The sequence below is a fragment of the Sapajus apella genome, unplaced genomic scaffold, assembly GCF_009761245.1.
Source record: "Sapajus apella isolate SASKATOON/1434 unplaced genomic scaffold, GSC_monkey_1.0 scaffold83, whole genome shotgun sequence".
NCBI lineage: Eukaryota > Metazoa > Chordata > Mammalia > Primates > Cebidae > Sapajus > Sapajus apella.
The window spans coordinates 4,747,837-4,765,008 of record NW_022437023.1 but is presented as its reverse complement, the minus strand read 5'-3'; the positions used below and the strand labels follow the sequence as shown (position 1 = coordinate 4,765,008).

Below are 17,172 nucleotides of genomic sequence, written 5' to 3'. Positions count from 1 at the left end.
AGTTGGTGTATATTTATAAATGGTGTTAAAATAATTAGCTATGCAACTGGAATAGTAACTATAAACCTCAGTTCTTACCATAACGGAAAATAAGTAACGAATGGAATTTTGAAAGTTAAATGTTAAAACCACAAGAGTATTAGAAAAAAACATGTGAGAGTTTTTGTAATTTTTTTTTTTTTTTTGAGACAGAGTCTCGCCCTGTCACCACCCAGGCTGGAGTGCAGTGGTGTGATCTTACCTCACTGCAACCTCTGCCTCCCAGGTTCAAGTGGTTCTCCCACCTCAGCCTCCTGAGTAGCTGGGTTTATAGGCACCTGCCATCACACTGGGGAAATTTTTGTATTTTTAGTAGAGACGGGGTTTTGCCATGTTGGCCAGGCTTGTCTTGAACTCCTGACCTCAGGTGATCCACCTGCCTCAGCCTCCCAAAGTGCTGGGATTACGGGTGTGAGCCACCACGCCTGGCCAGTATTTTCATAATCTTGAGGTGGGGAAGGAAAGAGTTCCTAAGCAAGATACCAAATCCAAAAACCCTAAAGGAGAAGCTGCTTCCTTCAGAGGCTTCATCACAGTCTGCAATTATGTGATGATGTTTGTGAGCCTTCCTACCAGACAGAAAGTCACAAGGGCAGGCCCACATCTATCTCCTGGCATACAGCTCAATAAATACTGGTTGAATGGACAAATCTGACCGTATACAAATTAGTAAGTTCTACATAAAGAGACACAATTAGCAAAGTTAAGAGATAAATAATGGTCTGGGGAAAATATTAGGCTGAACTATATAAAATTCCCATGTTGGGGGGTAAAAAATTGTTGAATATTAACAATTCATGTGATTCAACCTAATATTTTTAACACATAGCAGATGAAGAATGAATTTATCTAATATACAAAAAACTCTTACAAAACAAGACAGATCAATAATCCATTAGATCAAATAGGTAAATGATTAAACAAGCAGACCACAAAAGAAACACATGATCATACAGATGAGAAAAGATACATAACATCATTGACCAGTAAGTGGAAACAAAAACTGAAACATGAACCATGGTTTACTGCTAGACAGGTGAAATATACTAGACATCATCCATATACATGTTTTGCTAAGGATGTAAGGAAAAGTGCATCCACACATTTGTGGCTAGAATACAAACTGGTATAAACATTTTTGGATTATAATTTAGTAGTACCTATTTGGCATGCTTTTAGGATTAGTAATCTCACTTCTAGGACTCTTTCAGAGAAATACATATTTTAACAAGTACACAAGAAAATATGTACAAGGATATTCACTGCAATGTTATTTATTATAACTAAAAACTATAGGCAACTTAAATGTCCTTCTAGGGAAGAAAAGTTAAATAAATTATAATTAAGCCTTATTATAGAAATAATGGGATTACTAAAAATAATGAAGTGGATCTATATGTTTGGGCTTGGAAAGCTCACTATATGATATGTTTAAATGAACACAAGCAAAATATAGGAAAGTATGAATAGCCCGATTTCATTTTTCTGAACACAGTAAAGGAAAACAATAAATGCAGCTCCATCCATACATAGGAAAAGGTCTGGAAGAACACACAACAAGAAGTTAACAACAGTAGTTTTCTTGGGGTGTGTGTGTGTGACTTCTATATTGTTTTGATTTTTTCAATGAGCATACTTCTACTACAACTTATTTTAAAAGATGAGGAGCAGTAAGAAAGGTACTGCCTGCTTTAGAGCATTAAATATAATAGGTGAAGCCACTGGAAGTCCAAGGAGAAGGACTGAAGTTGAGATACCACCAAGTCATATGAAGAGCACAGGTATTAAGGACAAAATACCTAGGTCTGAGTTTGAGAAGCTCATTAAACCCCTGAGTCTTGGATTTTTCACCTTATAAAATGGCTTGATAAGGCCAGACATGGTGGCCCACGGCTGTAATCCCAGCACGTTGGGAGGCCGAGGTAGGCGGATCATGAGGTCAGGAGTTCGAGACCAGCCTGACCAACATGGTGAAATCCCATCTCTACTAAAAATACAAAAATTACCAGGGTGTGGTGGTCCATGCCTATAATCCTAGCTACTCAGGAGGCTGAGGCAGGAGATCACTTGAAGCCGGTAGGCGGAGGTTGCAGTGAGCCAAGATCGCACCATTGCAGTCCAGCATGGGCAACAGAGCAAGACTCTGTCTCAAAAATAAATAAATAAATAAGGCTTGATGCATCTATCTTAAGGAGATACTGGGCCCTACTAAAGGAAATCAGGTATGTCAAAGATCTTTGCAAGTAGTTAAGTACTTTAAAAACCAGCATAATGCTACTGCTTGCGGCTACTATGTACCCGTAATTTGCATTACTATGAAAGTCCTAGATAGCAGGCTGGCCATAGTGGCTACTACGTACTTGTAACTTGCATTATGGATGTATGTTTTAAAAAATATGTCTTTGGCCAGGGGCAGTGGCTCACGCCTATAATCCCAGAACTTTGGGAGGCCAAATGACTTGAACCCAGGAGTTCAGCACCAGCCTAGGCAACATGGTTAAACTCTGTCTCTACAAAAAAATACAAAAATTAGCCAGGCATGGTGGTGAGAGCCTGTAGTCCCAACTACTCTGGCGGCTGAGGTGGGAGGATTGCTTGATCCTGGGAGATGGAGGTTGCAGTGAACTGAGATCATGCCACTGTACTCCACTCTGGGTGACAGAGTGAGACTCTGTCCAAAAAACAAACAAAAAAAGTATTTTTTATATATACATGTATGTATGTATAATACATGTGTGTGAGCATGTGTGTGTGTGTATACATAAATGTACCTTTCAGAGACACACATGAACATATATTTATGCATAAAATTATATGATGTTTGACACTGAGATTTGCTTCAAAATAATTCACAGTGGTGAGGGGGTAGAGAATGGATAGAGGTTTAGATAAAACAAAATTGGGACCAGGCATGGTGGCTCACACCTGTAATCTCAACACTTTGGGAGGCTGAGGCGGGAGAATTACTGGAGTTCAGGAGTTCAAGACAAGCCTGGGCAACATGGCAAAAACTCATCTCTACAAAAAATACAAAATAGCCAAATGTGATGGCATGCCCCTGTAGTTCCAACTACCTGGGACGCTGAGGTGAGAGGATAGCTTGAGCCCAGGAGGTTGAGGCTACAGTGAGCCATGATCATGCCACTGCACTACAGCCTGGGTGACAGAATGAGACCCTGTCTCAATCAACCAATCAACAAACAAATAATACTTTATCTTTTATTTATTATTATTTTTTGAGATAGAATCTCCCTCTGTTGCCCAGGCAGGAGTGCAGTGGCATGACCTCAGCTCACTGCAACCTCTGCCTCCCAAGTTCAAGCAATTCTCCTGCTTCAGCCTCTCCAGTAGTTGAGATTACACGCACATGCCACCATACCCCACTAATTAGTAAATAATACTTTATTGTTAAAAAAATGCTAACAATCATCTGAGTCTTCAGTAAGTCATAATCTTTTTGCTGGTAGAGGATCTTGCCTCAATGTTGATGGCTGTTGACTGATCAGGATGGTGATTGCTAAAGGCTGGGCTGCCTTTCACAATTTCTAAAAAACAAGACAGTAATGAACTTGGCCACACTGATTGGCTTTTTCTTTCACAAAAGATTTCTCTGTAGTGTGTGATTCTATTTGACAGCATTGTACCCACAATAGAACTTCTTTCAAAACTGAGGTCAGTCTCTTGTCTGCCACCATGTAAGATGTGACTTTGCTCCTTATTCGTCTTCTGCCATGAATGTGAGGCCTCCCCAGCCATGTGGAACTTTGGCTGGGGAACAGACCAGGGAATCAGTGGCTTTGGAGAGGAGCTGCAAAATCTCAGCTAATGAACCTTATTCGATCTGTAAGAGCCTTGATGAGAGTGCCATTGATAACAGTAAACTCAACTACAATGTGTTTCTTTTATTATTTGGATGAATATCAATGGAGGAAATGGAGACTCAGAAGACATGCCAGCAGAAGTTATTACTTCAGTCATTATTGGAATATTTATATCTTAGCTGGCTCACCTTGCACTTGACAAAAATGTAAAGCTGAAAATGAAACCAGACTTTCTATTTATCTAAAAAAATAAATAAATAAATGAAGTCAATCTGGCCGGGTGTGGGGGCTCACTCCTTTGGGAGGCTGAGGCAGAAGGACTGCTTGAGGCCAGGAATTAAAGACCAGTCTGGGCAACACAATGGGACCCCCATCTCTACAAAAAATAGAAAAATTAGCTGGGTATGGTGGTGCACACCCGTAGTCCTAGCTACTCAGGAGGCTAAGGCAGGAGAATCACTTGAGCCCAGGAGTCTGACGTTACAGTTTGAGCTATGATTACACCATTGCATTCCAGTCTGGGCAACAGAGTGAGACCTTGTCTCCATATAAAAAAAAAAAATACATTAAAAAAAAAAATTAAAGTCGACCTTCTCAAACCCTGCCACTGCTTTACAATTGAGTTTATGTAATATTCTAAATCCTTTGTTGTCATTTCAAATGTTCACAGCATCTTCACCAGGAGGAGATCCCATCTCAAGAAAGTATGTCAGCTATAGCTTTACTAAATTACTAAATATATTTCTTAAATAATAAGACTCAGGAGTTGAAATGACTCCTTGATCCACAGGCTGTGGAACAGATAATGTGTTAGGTATGAAAACATTAATCTCCTTGTGGATCTCCATCAGAGCTCTAGGGTGTCTACATTTATTGTCAAAGGACACTGATATTTTGAGAGAAATCTTTTTTTTGTGAGCAAGAGGTCTCAATAGTGGCCTTAAAATAATCAGTAAGCCATGCTATAAATAGATGTCCTATCATCCAAGCTTTGTTTTTCCACTTATAAAGCATAGGCAGAGTATATTTTGCATAGTTCTTAAGGGCCCTAGGGTTTTTAGAATGGTAAATGAGCACGAGCATCAACTTAAAACTCACCAGCTGCCTTAGCCCCTAGCAAGAGTCGGCCTGTCCTTTGAAGCCAGACATTTAATATTCCTCTCTAGCTATCTAAGTTCTAGATAGCAGGCTGGCCATAGTGGCTACTATGTACTTGTAATTCCAACTACTCAGGAGGCCAAGATGGGAGGGACACTTGAGTCACTAGTTCAAGACCAGTCTGGACAACATACCAAGACTCCCTTTCTACAAAAAAATTTTTTAAAAAAAGTTAGCCAGGTGTGGTGGGTGTGCCTCTGCAGTTCTAGCTACTCAGAAGGCAGGGGGATTGCTTTAGCCAGAGTATAAAGTTATAGTGTACTAAGGTCATGCCACTGTCTCTTAAAAAAAAATTCAATTTAAAAAATAAAGTCCTGGATGGCATCTTTTTCCAAGAGAAAGCTGTTTCGTCTATACTGAAAATCTGCGGTTTAGTGTACCACCTTCATCAATGGTCTTAGCTAGATCTTCCGGATAACTTGCTGCCGTTTCTACATTAGCACTTGTTGCTTGACCTTGCACTTCAATGTTATGGAGATGGCTTCTTTCCTTAAACTTCATGAAAACCAGCTTCTGCGAGCTTCAAACTTTTCTTCTGCAGCTTCCTCACCTCTCTTGGCCTTTATGGAAGTGAACAGAGTTAAGGCCTTGCTCTGGGTTAAGCTTTGGATTAAGGGAATGTTGTGGTTAGTTTGATCTTCTATCCAGAACACTAAAACTTTCTCCATATCAGCGATAAGGCTATTTCGCTCTCTTGTTATTTGTGTGTTCACTGGAGTAGCACTTTTAATTTCCTTCAATAACTTTTACTTTGCTCACAATACAGCATGCTGGCACACGAGGCATAGCTTTCTGCCTGCCTCCTCCGCTTTTGACATGCCTTCTTCACTAAGCTTAACCATTTAGAGCTTTTGATTTAAAGTGAGAGACATGTAACTCTTCCTTTCCCTTGAACACTTACGAGCCATTGCAGGGTTACTAATTGACCTAATTTGAATATTGTTGTGTCTCAGGGAATAGGGAGGCTCAAGGAGAGGGAGATGGGGAAGGACCAGCCGGTGCAGCAGTCAGAACACAACATTTATAAATTAAATTCACTGTCTTATATAGAGGCCGTTCATGGCACCCTGAAAGAATTACAATAGTAACATCAAAGTTCACTGATCACAGATGACCATGACAGATATAATAATAATGAAGTTAAAAATACTGTGAGAATTACCAGAATATGACACAGAGACACAAAGTGAACACATGCTTTTGGAAAAATGGCACTGATACACTTGCTCGATGCAGGGTTGCCATAAATCTTCAATTTATAAAAATGCAATTCCTGCAAAGTTCAGTAAAACAAGATATGCCTGTACCAGGATCAGAAAGCAACCATATCTATCACAGAAAGGCACACTGCTTGATGGGGTTGAAGTAGTAATGGGATGGGTACCTGAAGAAAGTGAAGACATGCTTGGAACAAAATATAAATGGTAGCTAACAAGATAATTAAATATCTAATCAGAACTACAGCAGCTAAAGATTATTTTTAACTGGCATAACACTGTTAGCAAGATTTCATGATAGCATTTAGACTTCAAATGCAGATTAATGAATGGATTAATACCATCCTAGGCTCATTCTTCAACACTATCTTAGAAAATTACTACTGAAAGAAGCAAGTAAAAAATCCCCACAGATCAGCTGAACTACTCTCTTGATAAAAATTAAACAACATAGTAGAATTACTCTGCTTCAAAAAGTTGATCTATTAAGGGAGGTTTGGGAGGGGGTAAAAAGTCCTCTAGAAAAAGCTTTCTTAGTCAGTTGCCTTAATTTTTTGAGATTGTCTCATGAAAGATCTCATCATCCATTTGAGCCCCATCAGAAAACCTGGATAAGATAGACCAAGTGAGACGCTTCTCATGCTCTCTCCTCCAAAGAGCCCCACTCTCACCCAGTTCTCATTACCCAACCCCACAACCTCTCCAAATGGCTTCCTCCAAAAACCACAATCACCTACCACCCTCAGAGTCTAAAGAAAATGGTTTTAGTTCTAGCTCAACCACTAATAAGGAGACAGAGAATCTCATAACTTATCAGTGAAACGAGGGATTACGTGAATGGCTTTCTTCTAAGATCCCTTCCGACGTTCTTATTCCTACATGAGCTTCTCCTTACCTAAGGAAACAAAGCATCAGGCCATGGCGGATAGGTTTTCCTGCGACTCTCTCAGAACAAGTGATTAAGGAAACCAAAAAGGAGAAACACAGGATCCTCAAATCCATTAAGACTTTGCTTAATTTAGGCTGGCTGGCTGGCAGTGGCTGGGACTATAAGAAAACCTAACTGCTGCTTTGAAATCTAATCTCTCTCCAAAGTGACAAGAACCCAGTGGGGTGAGAGGTGAAGAAGGAGTGGGGAGAAATCAAGGTCCTGGAGTTCTCATTGGCCTGTTCCATCATTTCCCATACGTGCTGGGTTCTGGTGCCACAGCCTTTTGTCCTCTGCACATCCACATCCTGCTCCTAAGATACGGCAAGTAAACTGGAGTATGCAGGCCTGATGTCCAATCTAAAATTCCAGTTTACAAGGATGAGGGCCTGCATTGGAAACAAGTTCAAAATAATCCTAAAATAATCTCAAATAAAGCATCAAACCACAGAACATAAATATATCAATGTGGTCATTCTTGTGACAAAGCAGGTCTTTTTAGGTGAGATCTGTGACCATCTTAAGAGATAAATTCCAGGCAGCAACCGCTGTTAAAAGTAGTTTTGGCTGTGTATTCTAAAGGCACTATCTATTTTCTAGCAAGGCATACCCACTGGCTGTACTCTGGGGAAAAACAGACAGACAGATGGCAGATAAGAAAGAGCAATAGCTTGTTCAACTTGGTACTAATGCTTCTTACCCACATATTCTGAGAGGAAGACGACAAAGAATGGAGTGACCAGGTCATTAATTCCCTGGACATACCCACTGGCAGGGTGTCGGATGGCCCAAATAAATAGAATTCTTTCAAAGATCTAGGAAAATGAGAAAGAAAGACACGAGTGTTAAATCATGGGGACACACTCCCTTCATTTACCTACTTCACAGTTTACCTCTGGATTGGTGTAGAATTTTCAGGAAAATTTAAAAATACTGTGAGATAAAGAAGTATATAAATGCAAAAAGTTTCTAATACACTAATTGTTTTCAAGTAGGGGTAGATTACTTCTCACCCTTTATTCATTTCTTCATTATCTGGTCACCACAATATGAAATTGGAAAAAGGAAAGAACAGCATCCCAAATGACTTAGAAAACATTTGGGATGAATGCTGTTAATTCAAGCCACCACATTCTCATCTGTAGATACTGTTTCCTATTTCCAAGAGCAAGATATCAGAACATTCTAGTTCTGATACTTTTTTCTAATTTTTTGGGGGGTCATTATAGGATTTATAGAGGAAATACCTCTTCTAACACCCTCCCCTCTCCCTGCTGAGAAGGAAGGAGGTCTAGATTTAATTCTAACCCAGCCTGACTAGGACCAAGTGACAGTCTATACATTGTAGGAAGTCACTTCACATATCAGGATGCAACTCAGACATTTGCTAGGGATAGGAAGTCAAATAAACAAAATCCTATGGACTCCTACAGCTGGGAACAGAGGAACCAGCCAGTGCCCCCAAGGGCAAGGCCATGGGGTTTAGCATATTAGCCATAAGAAGCCAGAGGCCCAGGCTGGGGACAAAGGAAAGATCTTCATGGTCCCTTTAGAGAATCATGCCCTGTCCCACTCAACTATACTCCCCTCACTTTCATTAGGCCCTCTGAGCTTCTTCCCATCTTCTCTCAACCTGATGATAACCATTGCCTGGTTTCATCCTGGTGACCACAACTCCTGAGTCTGACACATTCTTGAAACTGGTTTTGTCTGGGCTGCCTCGTGTCTCTGTGGACCACACCAGAGGGATGGCAGAGGTGATGGTGAGCACATGCAGATGACAGGGTAGGAGATTAGAAAGCACATGGACTCAGAAGAATCTCAGCCAGTCACCTCTGCATCAGATTGAAGAGGCCCTCTCAAGCAGGTGCAAGAGAGAAAAACCTCCCAGGGAGACCAATAAACAGGAAATGGTTATATGGTTTTTGGAGACGGTTATCTAGTAGACGAACGTAGAGGATCTAGAGACACATAAAGGATGCTTCCCAGCCCCTGTGTCATAGATAGTTGCGTCTACAGCTGGCAAACAGAGCTAAAAAACGGTTTCTTTCACTGTCAACACTGCTGCCTTTATAGGCAGTAAGAACAAAGCCCTCCCTTGAAGGGAGCTGGCTCTCTGCCTTCACTAGACCTATCCATTTGCTTTGTGTGGTTGAGGAAAGGGAATAGCATCCTCATTTGTGTTAGGCCCAACACTCTAATGGAGCGCTCTTACACTCTGCTTCGTCTCTGTTGCTAAATGACCCCTCTACCTTGAAAGTGCAGCCAAAGCTAGAACCATCATGTTCAGAAAAACCTCGAGGAATTCCCTGCCTTACTCTCTTTCCTTGCACTTCTTGTGACCTGGGCTGTCTCGATGCCTCTGTTAAAAAGTTCCTCCAGGTTGGTCTTTCCAAAGGACTTAGAAGGGCTTCCACTCTATACGATCAGCTCCTTGTAAATGCTCAAATCCTTGGTGCCTGACTGTAACAATGGCCAAGTACATGGAAGCTAGCTGTTCAGAATCAGGAGACCTGCGATAATCCATCTCTACTAAAGGTCGGATAATACAGACACACTCACACTGTACAAGTGAAATGGCCAAAGAGATGGAAACGAAGAGCACCAAGCCTGGTAATCAGGGGAGACTACGGGATGTTTACTATAGAAAAAAGTCTGGGATAATCCTGCTTTATAGAGAGGGGCAGACAGGAGAACCCCTGGAGGTTTTCCTATGTTTCTTCTACTAGTTTGGGTAATTCTTACATACTATAGTCAATTCTCAAGTATCTTTCAGGTTTTCAAAGCAAGCCTTTCTGTATTCAGTGTTACTTCATTCTTTGCCCCTTGGTTGGCATTTTTACTCTGTTTAAGACAACTGAAGACTGGATGGTGGCTCACGCCTTGTAATTCCAGCATTTTGAGAGGCAGAAACAGGAAGATTGCTTGAGGCCAGGGGTTCAAAACCAGTCCTGGGCAACAAGCAAGACCTCACCTCTACAAAAAATTATTAGAAAAAAATTACCAAGGTGTGGTGGTGCATGATTGTAGCCCCAGCTACTTGGGAAGCTGAGGCAGGAGGACTGCTTGAGCCCAGGAGGTAGAGGCTGCAGTGAGCTATGATCATGCCATTGCACTCTAGCTCGAGTGACAGAGTGAGACCCTGTGTCTTAAAAACATTAAAATTTAAAAAAAAATTTTAAAGATGACTGTAGCCTGCTGGATGAAAAGGTAATTCAAGGAAAATGGGAAGAATAAAGTTTGAGTTCCCATGTTTGTATTCAGGATGCACTACTAAGAGAAGCCATCCCTGCCCCATTTTTTTTTTTTTTTTTTTTGATATAGTGTCTCAAAAACCCAGGCTGGAGTGCAGTGGCACAATCATGGCTCATTGCAGCTTCGACCACCTGGGCTCATGAGATTCTCCCACCTCAGCCTCCTGAGTAGCTGGGACTACAAGCACACACCATCATGCCTGGCTAATTTTGTAAATTTTTTTGAGACAGGGTCTCACTATGTTACCCAGGCTGGTCTCAAACTCCTGGGCTCAAGCAATCCCTCTGGCCTTGGCTTCCCAAAGTGCTGGGATTACAGGAGTTAGTCACCATGCCTGGCTGAGAAGCCTTTTGTTTTTTTTTTGAGATGGAGTTTCGCTCTTGTTGCTCAGGCTGGAGTGCAATGGTGCGATCTCAGCCCACCGCAACCTCTGCCTCCCGGGTTCAAGCGATTCTCCTGCCTCAGCCTCCTGAGTAGCTGATATTACAGGGTCCCACAATAACGCCCAGCTAATTTTGTATTTTTAGTAGAGACAGGGGTTCCTCCATGTTGGTTAGGCTGGTCTCGAACTCCCAAACTTAGGTGATCTACCCACCTCGGCCTCCCCAAATGCTGGGATTACAGGTGTGGGCCACTGCACCCAGCCTGAGAAGCCTTTTAAACTGACTGCTCTCCCCATCTCCAAATTTAGAGGTAAATTTGCACAGGTAAAAGAAAAGTATCTGAAAATCTCCAAGTTAAAATGAGAAATAAGCAGGGCTGAGCCACAGAAAACGGTATGGGAGGATAAAGGGATCATGAATGGCTTTTTAGCTTCCTTTGAGCTGAATCTTATAGGTAAAATAACAGTGTTACCCTCAAAATCTTCTTTATGCAATGGGTAAGTCATGAGGGACCCCACCAGTGGAGACATCTATATTTAAACAAAATTATAAATATAACCCAAAGTCAAATGGAAATCATTTTCAGCATTTTAACCACCATCCCTCTCTGAGTACTGAAAGTTCAATTCAAACAGCACTAACAGTGTTCTGGCTACTGTAAAGCTGCAAAGGAAATCCCTCATCTTAAGTTTATAGTTACTGCTTGGGTCAAAACATAATAATCCCACTGACACTTTCCATGTACTTCATTAACTTCTTAGGTCTCAAAATATAACTATTAATTCCACTTTTGAATAAACACCCCAAAGAATTTAAAACAGGGACGCAAACAGATAGTCACATACCCATACTAGCAGCAGCATTACTCACAATAGCCAAAAGGTAAAAGCGACCCATGTGTCCACTGACAGATGAATGGCTCAACAGTATGTGTTACATATGTACAATGGAATACTATTCAACCTTTAAAAAGGAAGGAAATGGACACATGCAACAATAGGGATGAACCTTAAAGACATGATGCTAAGTGAAACAGGCCAGTCACAAAGTCACAAAAGGACAAATATTGTATGATTCCACTTATTTGAGGTACCTGGAGTAGCCAAATTCTTAGAGACAAATCGAATGGAGGCTGCTGGGGAAGGGAGTTAATATTTAATGGGTACAGAGTTTCAGTTTGGGAAGATGAAAAATGTTCTGGAAGCGGATGGTGATGATGGTCATACAATAATGTGACTGTACTTAATGCCACTGAGCTGTACACTAAAAAATGGCTAAAACAGTAACTTTTATATTATGTACATTTTACCACAATTTACAAAATCACTACTTAAAGCTTGATAAAGTAGAGCAAATACAGGAATAGGAATTCTAAGATATGGGTTCTTAATTCTGCCACCAGGTAGCCTCAAGATGCTGAGCAAGTTTCTCAGCCTTTCAGAATGTTACTCCGCTCACAGGTTTGTTATGAAGATCAAATGAGAATGCATGAAACCATGCTCTGAATGAACCAAAGCTGCATATATGAACATAGGGTACTATGTTCATAGTACATAGTACATAGTACATAGCTGCAAACCTGTAAACAGGTACCACAGAACTATGGGGGGAGAAGCGCCAAAGAACATTAATTCCTCACCTCTTGTACAAGTGGTTGCTGGAACAGCGGAATGAGAGGATTCGTCCTTGGAATGTCAATGTGAATCTGAAAAACAGAAGGCATGTCCAAAAACACAAATGCCAGTTTGTTCTTTTGACAAGTTGTTTTTTTTTTTTTTTTTTTTTTTTTGAGATGGAGTCTCACTCAGCTGCCCAGGCTGGAATGCAGTGGCGCAATCTCGGCTCACTGCAACCACCATCTCCTGGGTTCAGGAGATTCTCCTGTTTCAGCCTCCCGAGTAGCTGGGATTACAGGCACCCACCATCATGCCTGACTATTTTTTGTATTTTAGTAGAGATGGAGTTTCATCATGTCGTCCAGGCTGGTCTTGAACTCCTGACCTCAGGTGATCTGCCTGCCTCAGCCTCCCAAATTGCTGGGATTACAGGCATCAGCCACCACGCCCGGCCAGTTGTTAATTTTTTTTTTTTTAAAGAAACAGGAATCAAAGTAGTAAGAGAGCTCAATTTGTCTTCAGAAAGACGTGACTGACACAGAAAAAAATCTAGTTATACCTACCTGCCCACGTGGAACATATTTCCATGATAGCAGTAGGATATTGAACAGTGAGGAGACCTCTCAATAGAAACCACTTAAGTCAAATGGCAATAGGCTTCACAGCCTAAGGGGTTTTTCTTATTGCTCTGAAGTCTGTTTCAGTCTGGGCTCGGCATGTATGCAGCAGGTATGATTCAAGTAAATACCCTTCTTTTAGGATCTTACTCATCAACAGTTTCTAAGAACTAAAAGAGCTCAGAAAGCTGCAAAAATGTCCTAAAACAGGGAACCAGCGAAAGACTTGTTTATGAAGTCATGACATATAAGAAGTGGGGAAGGGCCAGGGGCAGTGGCTCATGCTTGTAATCCCAGCACTTTGGGAGGCTGAGGTGGGTGGATCACTTGAGGTCAGGAGTTTGAGACCAGCCTGGCTAACATGGTGAAACCCTGTCTCCACTAAAAATATAAGAATTAGCTGAGCATGGTGGCACACGCCTGTAATTCTGGCTACTCGGGAAGCTGAGACAGGAGAATCACTTGAACCCGGGAGGCGGAGGCTGCAGTGAGCCAAGATCGTACCACTGCACTCTAGCCTAGGCAACAGAGCAAGACTCCATCTCAAAAAAAAAAAAAGAAGTGGGGACAGACCAAAAGGAGTTGCCCTTTAGTAACCAAAGCTGAACATTCTTATTTCTGTCACCTAAGACATCAGTATGTTCCATTTCAACTTGGAGATTTCCCAATGCTCAGTCTAACTACGCAAAAGACTATGGCAGCAGCAGCAGCAGTAGCAGAGGCTACTTTAGTTCTTGAGGCTTGTTGTAGATAGCTGCCCACCTTCCACTTTCCGCAACCCTTGGCCTACTCTTCTCCTCCCTCCACATGTGACGCTGGGAGCAAACCTTTCCACAGACCATGAGGACCGCTATGGGCAATGACGTAAGACTCCCTGACAAGACTACTGACAGCTACAGCTCCTAGAGACAGTCACAGGTGCCGAACCAGCACTGCAGCTGCCAGAAAGAATACTGATGTCATAGTCCAGAGGGACTGGACCGCTGCTAAGTGAGCTTTCCTTTTCCCTCCATGCTCAATAACTCTTACTACTCACAGTGTGGTTGGTGGACCAGCAGCAGCAGCGCCACCAGGGAGCACGTTAGAACTGTAGGCTTTACCCTAGACCCACTGACTCAGAATCTGCATTTTCTTATAATCTGTAGGTGAGATCTTATCAAGATCCTGGGTGATTTGTATGTTCATTAAAGTTTGAGAAGCATTGCCATTGACTAGTGCCAAAAAAGTCTATTTAAAATGGCTAAAATCAGAGCTGCTGAATGAAAAGAGGGGAAAGGGTTTTGAGGATAAATTTAACTCCTAACCAATATACCACAGCCTGAAGACTTGGAAAAGGTTTTGAGGATAAATGTAACTCCTAACCAATATACCACAGCCTGAAGACTTGGAAAAAGTTTTGAGGATAAATTTAACTCCTAACCAATATACCACAGCCTGAAAGACTGAGAGTGCTACCATGAGACACACCTAAAGAGTAAGACTGGTAAGCGAAAAGGCAGCAGGGGATGACTGTACCTGTCTGTAGGTATCCTGGTGATGTTCCTCGTTTCGAGAGTCATAATACTGTTCAATGAAGCCAAAATATTCCTCCCGCTTCCGCTGCAGGGTCAACTTCCTCCTCTCAGTGTTTGCTGGGAGATAGCCCTACAGACAAGACTGCTGGTCAGATGGGGGGAGACAATGGTTGGATAAATCCTTAACTTATTTTAGTCTACGCAGTGGTGTGGTTTGGAAACTATCAAGAAGGAGAACTGCCAAGGGTAAATCCCTTTTTGGTTCTGGCCACCCAGTGTTTGCCCTCACCTCATTCAATGAGATCCACATGTGAGCAGATGAAGCAAGGCCAGCTTTCCCAGGATTACTGACTCCCTTGGCCCTGCACTGTGCTGGAGCTTGTGCCACTGGTGAGCCCTCCTCAGCTCCTGGAGCTGGCACAGTACAGGAGTGAATGTAGGTCAGTGGGAGGGAGCTGGCCTCAAGCCATGGCCTCAGAGGGCTGCGTGTGTACAGGGCTGTACTTCTGAGAACTGCAGGGATATAGCAACCTCTACAGCACATCTCAGCCATGTGCCAAGTTAAGCTGGTGCCAGTTACATTCTTTTCCAGTGTAACTTTCAGAATTACCAGCTTAGGAAGCAGCTGAATGGAATCTGTGACATAACAGCTACAACACCCAGACAGAACTTCTGGCAGTAGCTCCCCGCCTAGCCAAAACTCCAGGCCAACTTTCGTTCTTATCCCTGGTCTAGATCCCACTCTCATTCTTATGTTTTCTGTTTCCCTTCCGTTCTCACCAAATCTGCTCTGAATAGCATTCAAACTTATTAGAAGTGGCAGAGGCAATGATTACATGGTTGCAAGAGCAGGGGTGGGGTGAGCAGTCAGGAGACAGACCCTTCTTCTTGAAAACATGTAATGCATTCCACAGTGAGTGCCTGGAGAGCAGGGACTGTGGTTTATTCATTTTTGTATCTGCTCAAAGCACCTGGCACTATGCCTGGCAAACAGCAGGCCCTCAATAAATCTTCCCTAGATGAATGAATGAATTTTACAGGCTCAGGAAACCCAAGTGTTCCTATCGTAGTGGCTGGCACAGTGCTCTCTCTGTACTTGGTGAAAACAGGACTAGCAAGGTTTCCAAGAGAGGCCCATTTATCAACTCTTCACAGTTCAAAGTGGGTTTCAACACTTTGGTTAATCGGACTGAAACAGGAGTGAAGCACAGGGAATGCTGGAGCTTGCTCAAAGCAAGTGCTGGGATCACCCTATCTCACTCTATTCTTGTTCCTCGCTGTTAAAAACGTGGGACCATGACTATTGGTACAAGTCTGTGTGCCTGTACATGTGTGTGAATAAACTCTCAAGAATGTGTTTCTTTATAGTCTATAGGACTATAGTCCCATAGTGCTGTCATATCCAAGGACCAGAGAAGTCTATGGAGTAAGACCAATGTGTCCAGACTAACCTCGTCAGGCAAGAAGGGCCATGTGAGGCTCATTTCTCTACACAGCGGGCAGAACTCACCGACAGGAGTCTCCAGGTTACAGGTCGAACCTCCCTGGGAACCCCTGGCCAGCTACACTTCCTCAGTTCATCTGTAAACAGAAAACAGCCTTGTTAGGTTAACACTCCACAAATGCCCTAAAGCAAACTGCAACCAGCACTGCCTGATGTCTCCTTCCATTCATGTAAGAACAGCACCACTCCCGCCTGCTACCCTTAAGCACAGGTAAAAACCCAAAGCAACCCTGAGCAGCCAAGTGCCAAGGACACGGCCTTGCAGTAGTGGTCCTGTCAGCTCAGAGATGAGAGTTAGAGGGGAAAGGAAAGACCAGTGGGTGTAGACTTCAGTAAAAGTCACCTTTGGTTTCTCATAGGAAACCAAAGTCAGAATAGTTGCGCTACGGTCTACAGGCCACAGAAACCAGTCCCACCTATATTTGGTCCGAAATCTCTAGTAACATACGTCTGACATAATACCTGCATGTTACTGCAATGGGCACCAGGTCAGGAGAAGTTAGAAAAGTAAAAGAAGGAAGAATAAAGAGCAGTAGCTTCCAAGGCTATAAGAATACCAGTCACCAAAAGCTCCTACCTTGCCTGGGCTCACAAGGACTCACCTAAGTCAGTGTTGTGGCTGGAGAGAAGCTGACGGAATTTTTCTAGGCGGGTTTTCTCCCGGACAGTCATTGGGGGTGCCCCAGAAGCGTTCTGATCCGAGATCCGGGCAACGAGGGGGATGATGGGCCGGAGGGGGAGTGATTGCTGTTTGTGGAGTGGGTTCCTCAGGCATGTATCACCTGAGATCATTTGACAAAGAAAAAGAACAGGCTCTGTAAGGAGCATGGATTCTGAGAAGCCTTAAACCTAATGGTTCAGCATCATGTCTCCTCCCCAAGGCCGTGGCTGGCTGTGTGCACTGCCTGAGGCGCCCAGCTTAGGGGCAGCGAGGGGCCAGAACCCAGCCACGCTCCACTCACTACCCAGAGGAAGGGCTGCATTTATATCCAACACACGATGGCACCTTAGGTGCTAACGGAGACTCAAGATGCTGCAGCAAATTTTGAGAACTTTTTTGGTGACTCTAAAGGAAAATCAAATGTTTTCTTTCTACCCCAACTTGGAACTTTTCTTGGTG

At 42.7% G+C, this 17,172-nt stretch overlaps 1 protein-coding gene across 1 annotated transcript in view; it reads right to left on the bottom strand.

Moving 5' to 3' along the window:
• The window catches only part of TBC1D22B (TBC1 domain family member 22B), a 78,041-nt gene that overhangs the window by 35,026 nt on the left and 25,843 nt on the right, over window positions 1–17,172 (bottom strand). Inside the window, exons 4-8 of the mRNA XM_032253603.1 lie at window positions 16,655–16,834; window positions 16,059–16,129; window positions 14,550–14,678; window positions 12,441–12,506; window positions 7,864–7,978 (exon numbers count right to left, since the gene is read on the bottom strand). Of these exons, the coding sequence (XP_032109494.1) occupies window positions 7,864–7,978; window positions 12,441–12,506; window positions 14,550–14,678; window positions 16,059–16,129; window positions 16,655–16,834 (561 nt within the window). The remainder of the gene's footprint in view (window positions 1–7,863; window positions 7,979–12,440; window positions 12,507–14,549; window positions 14,679–16,058; window positions 16,130–16,654; window positions 16,835–17,172) is intronic.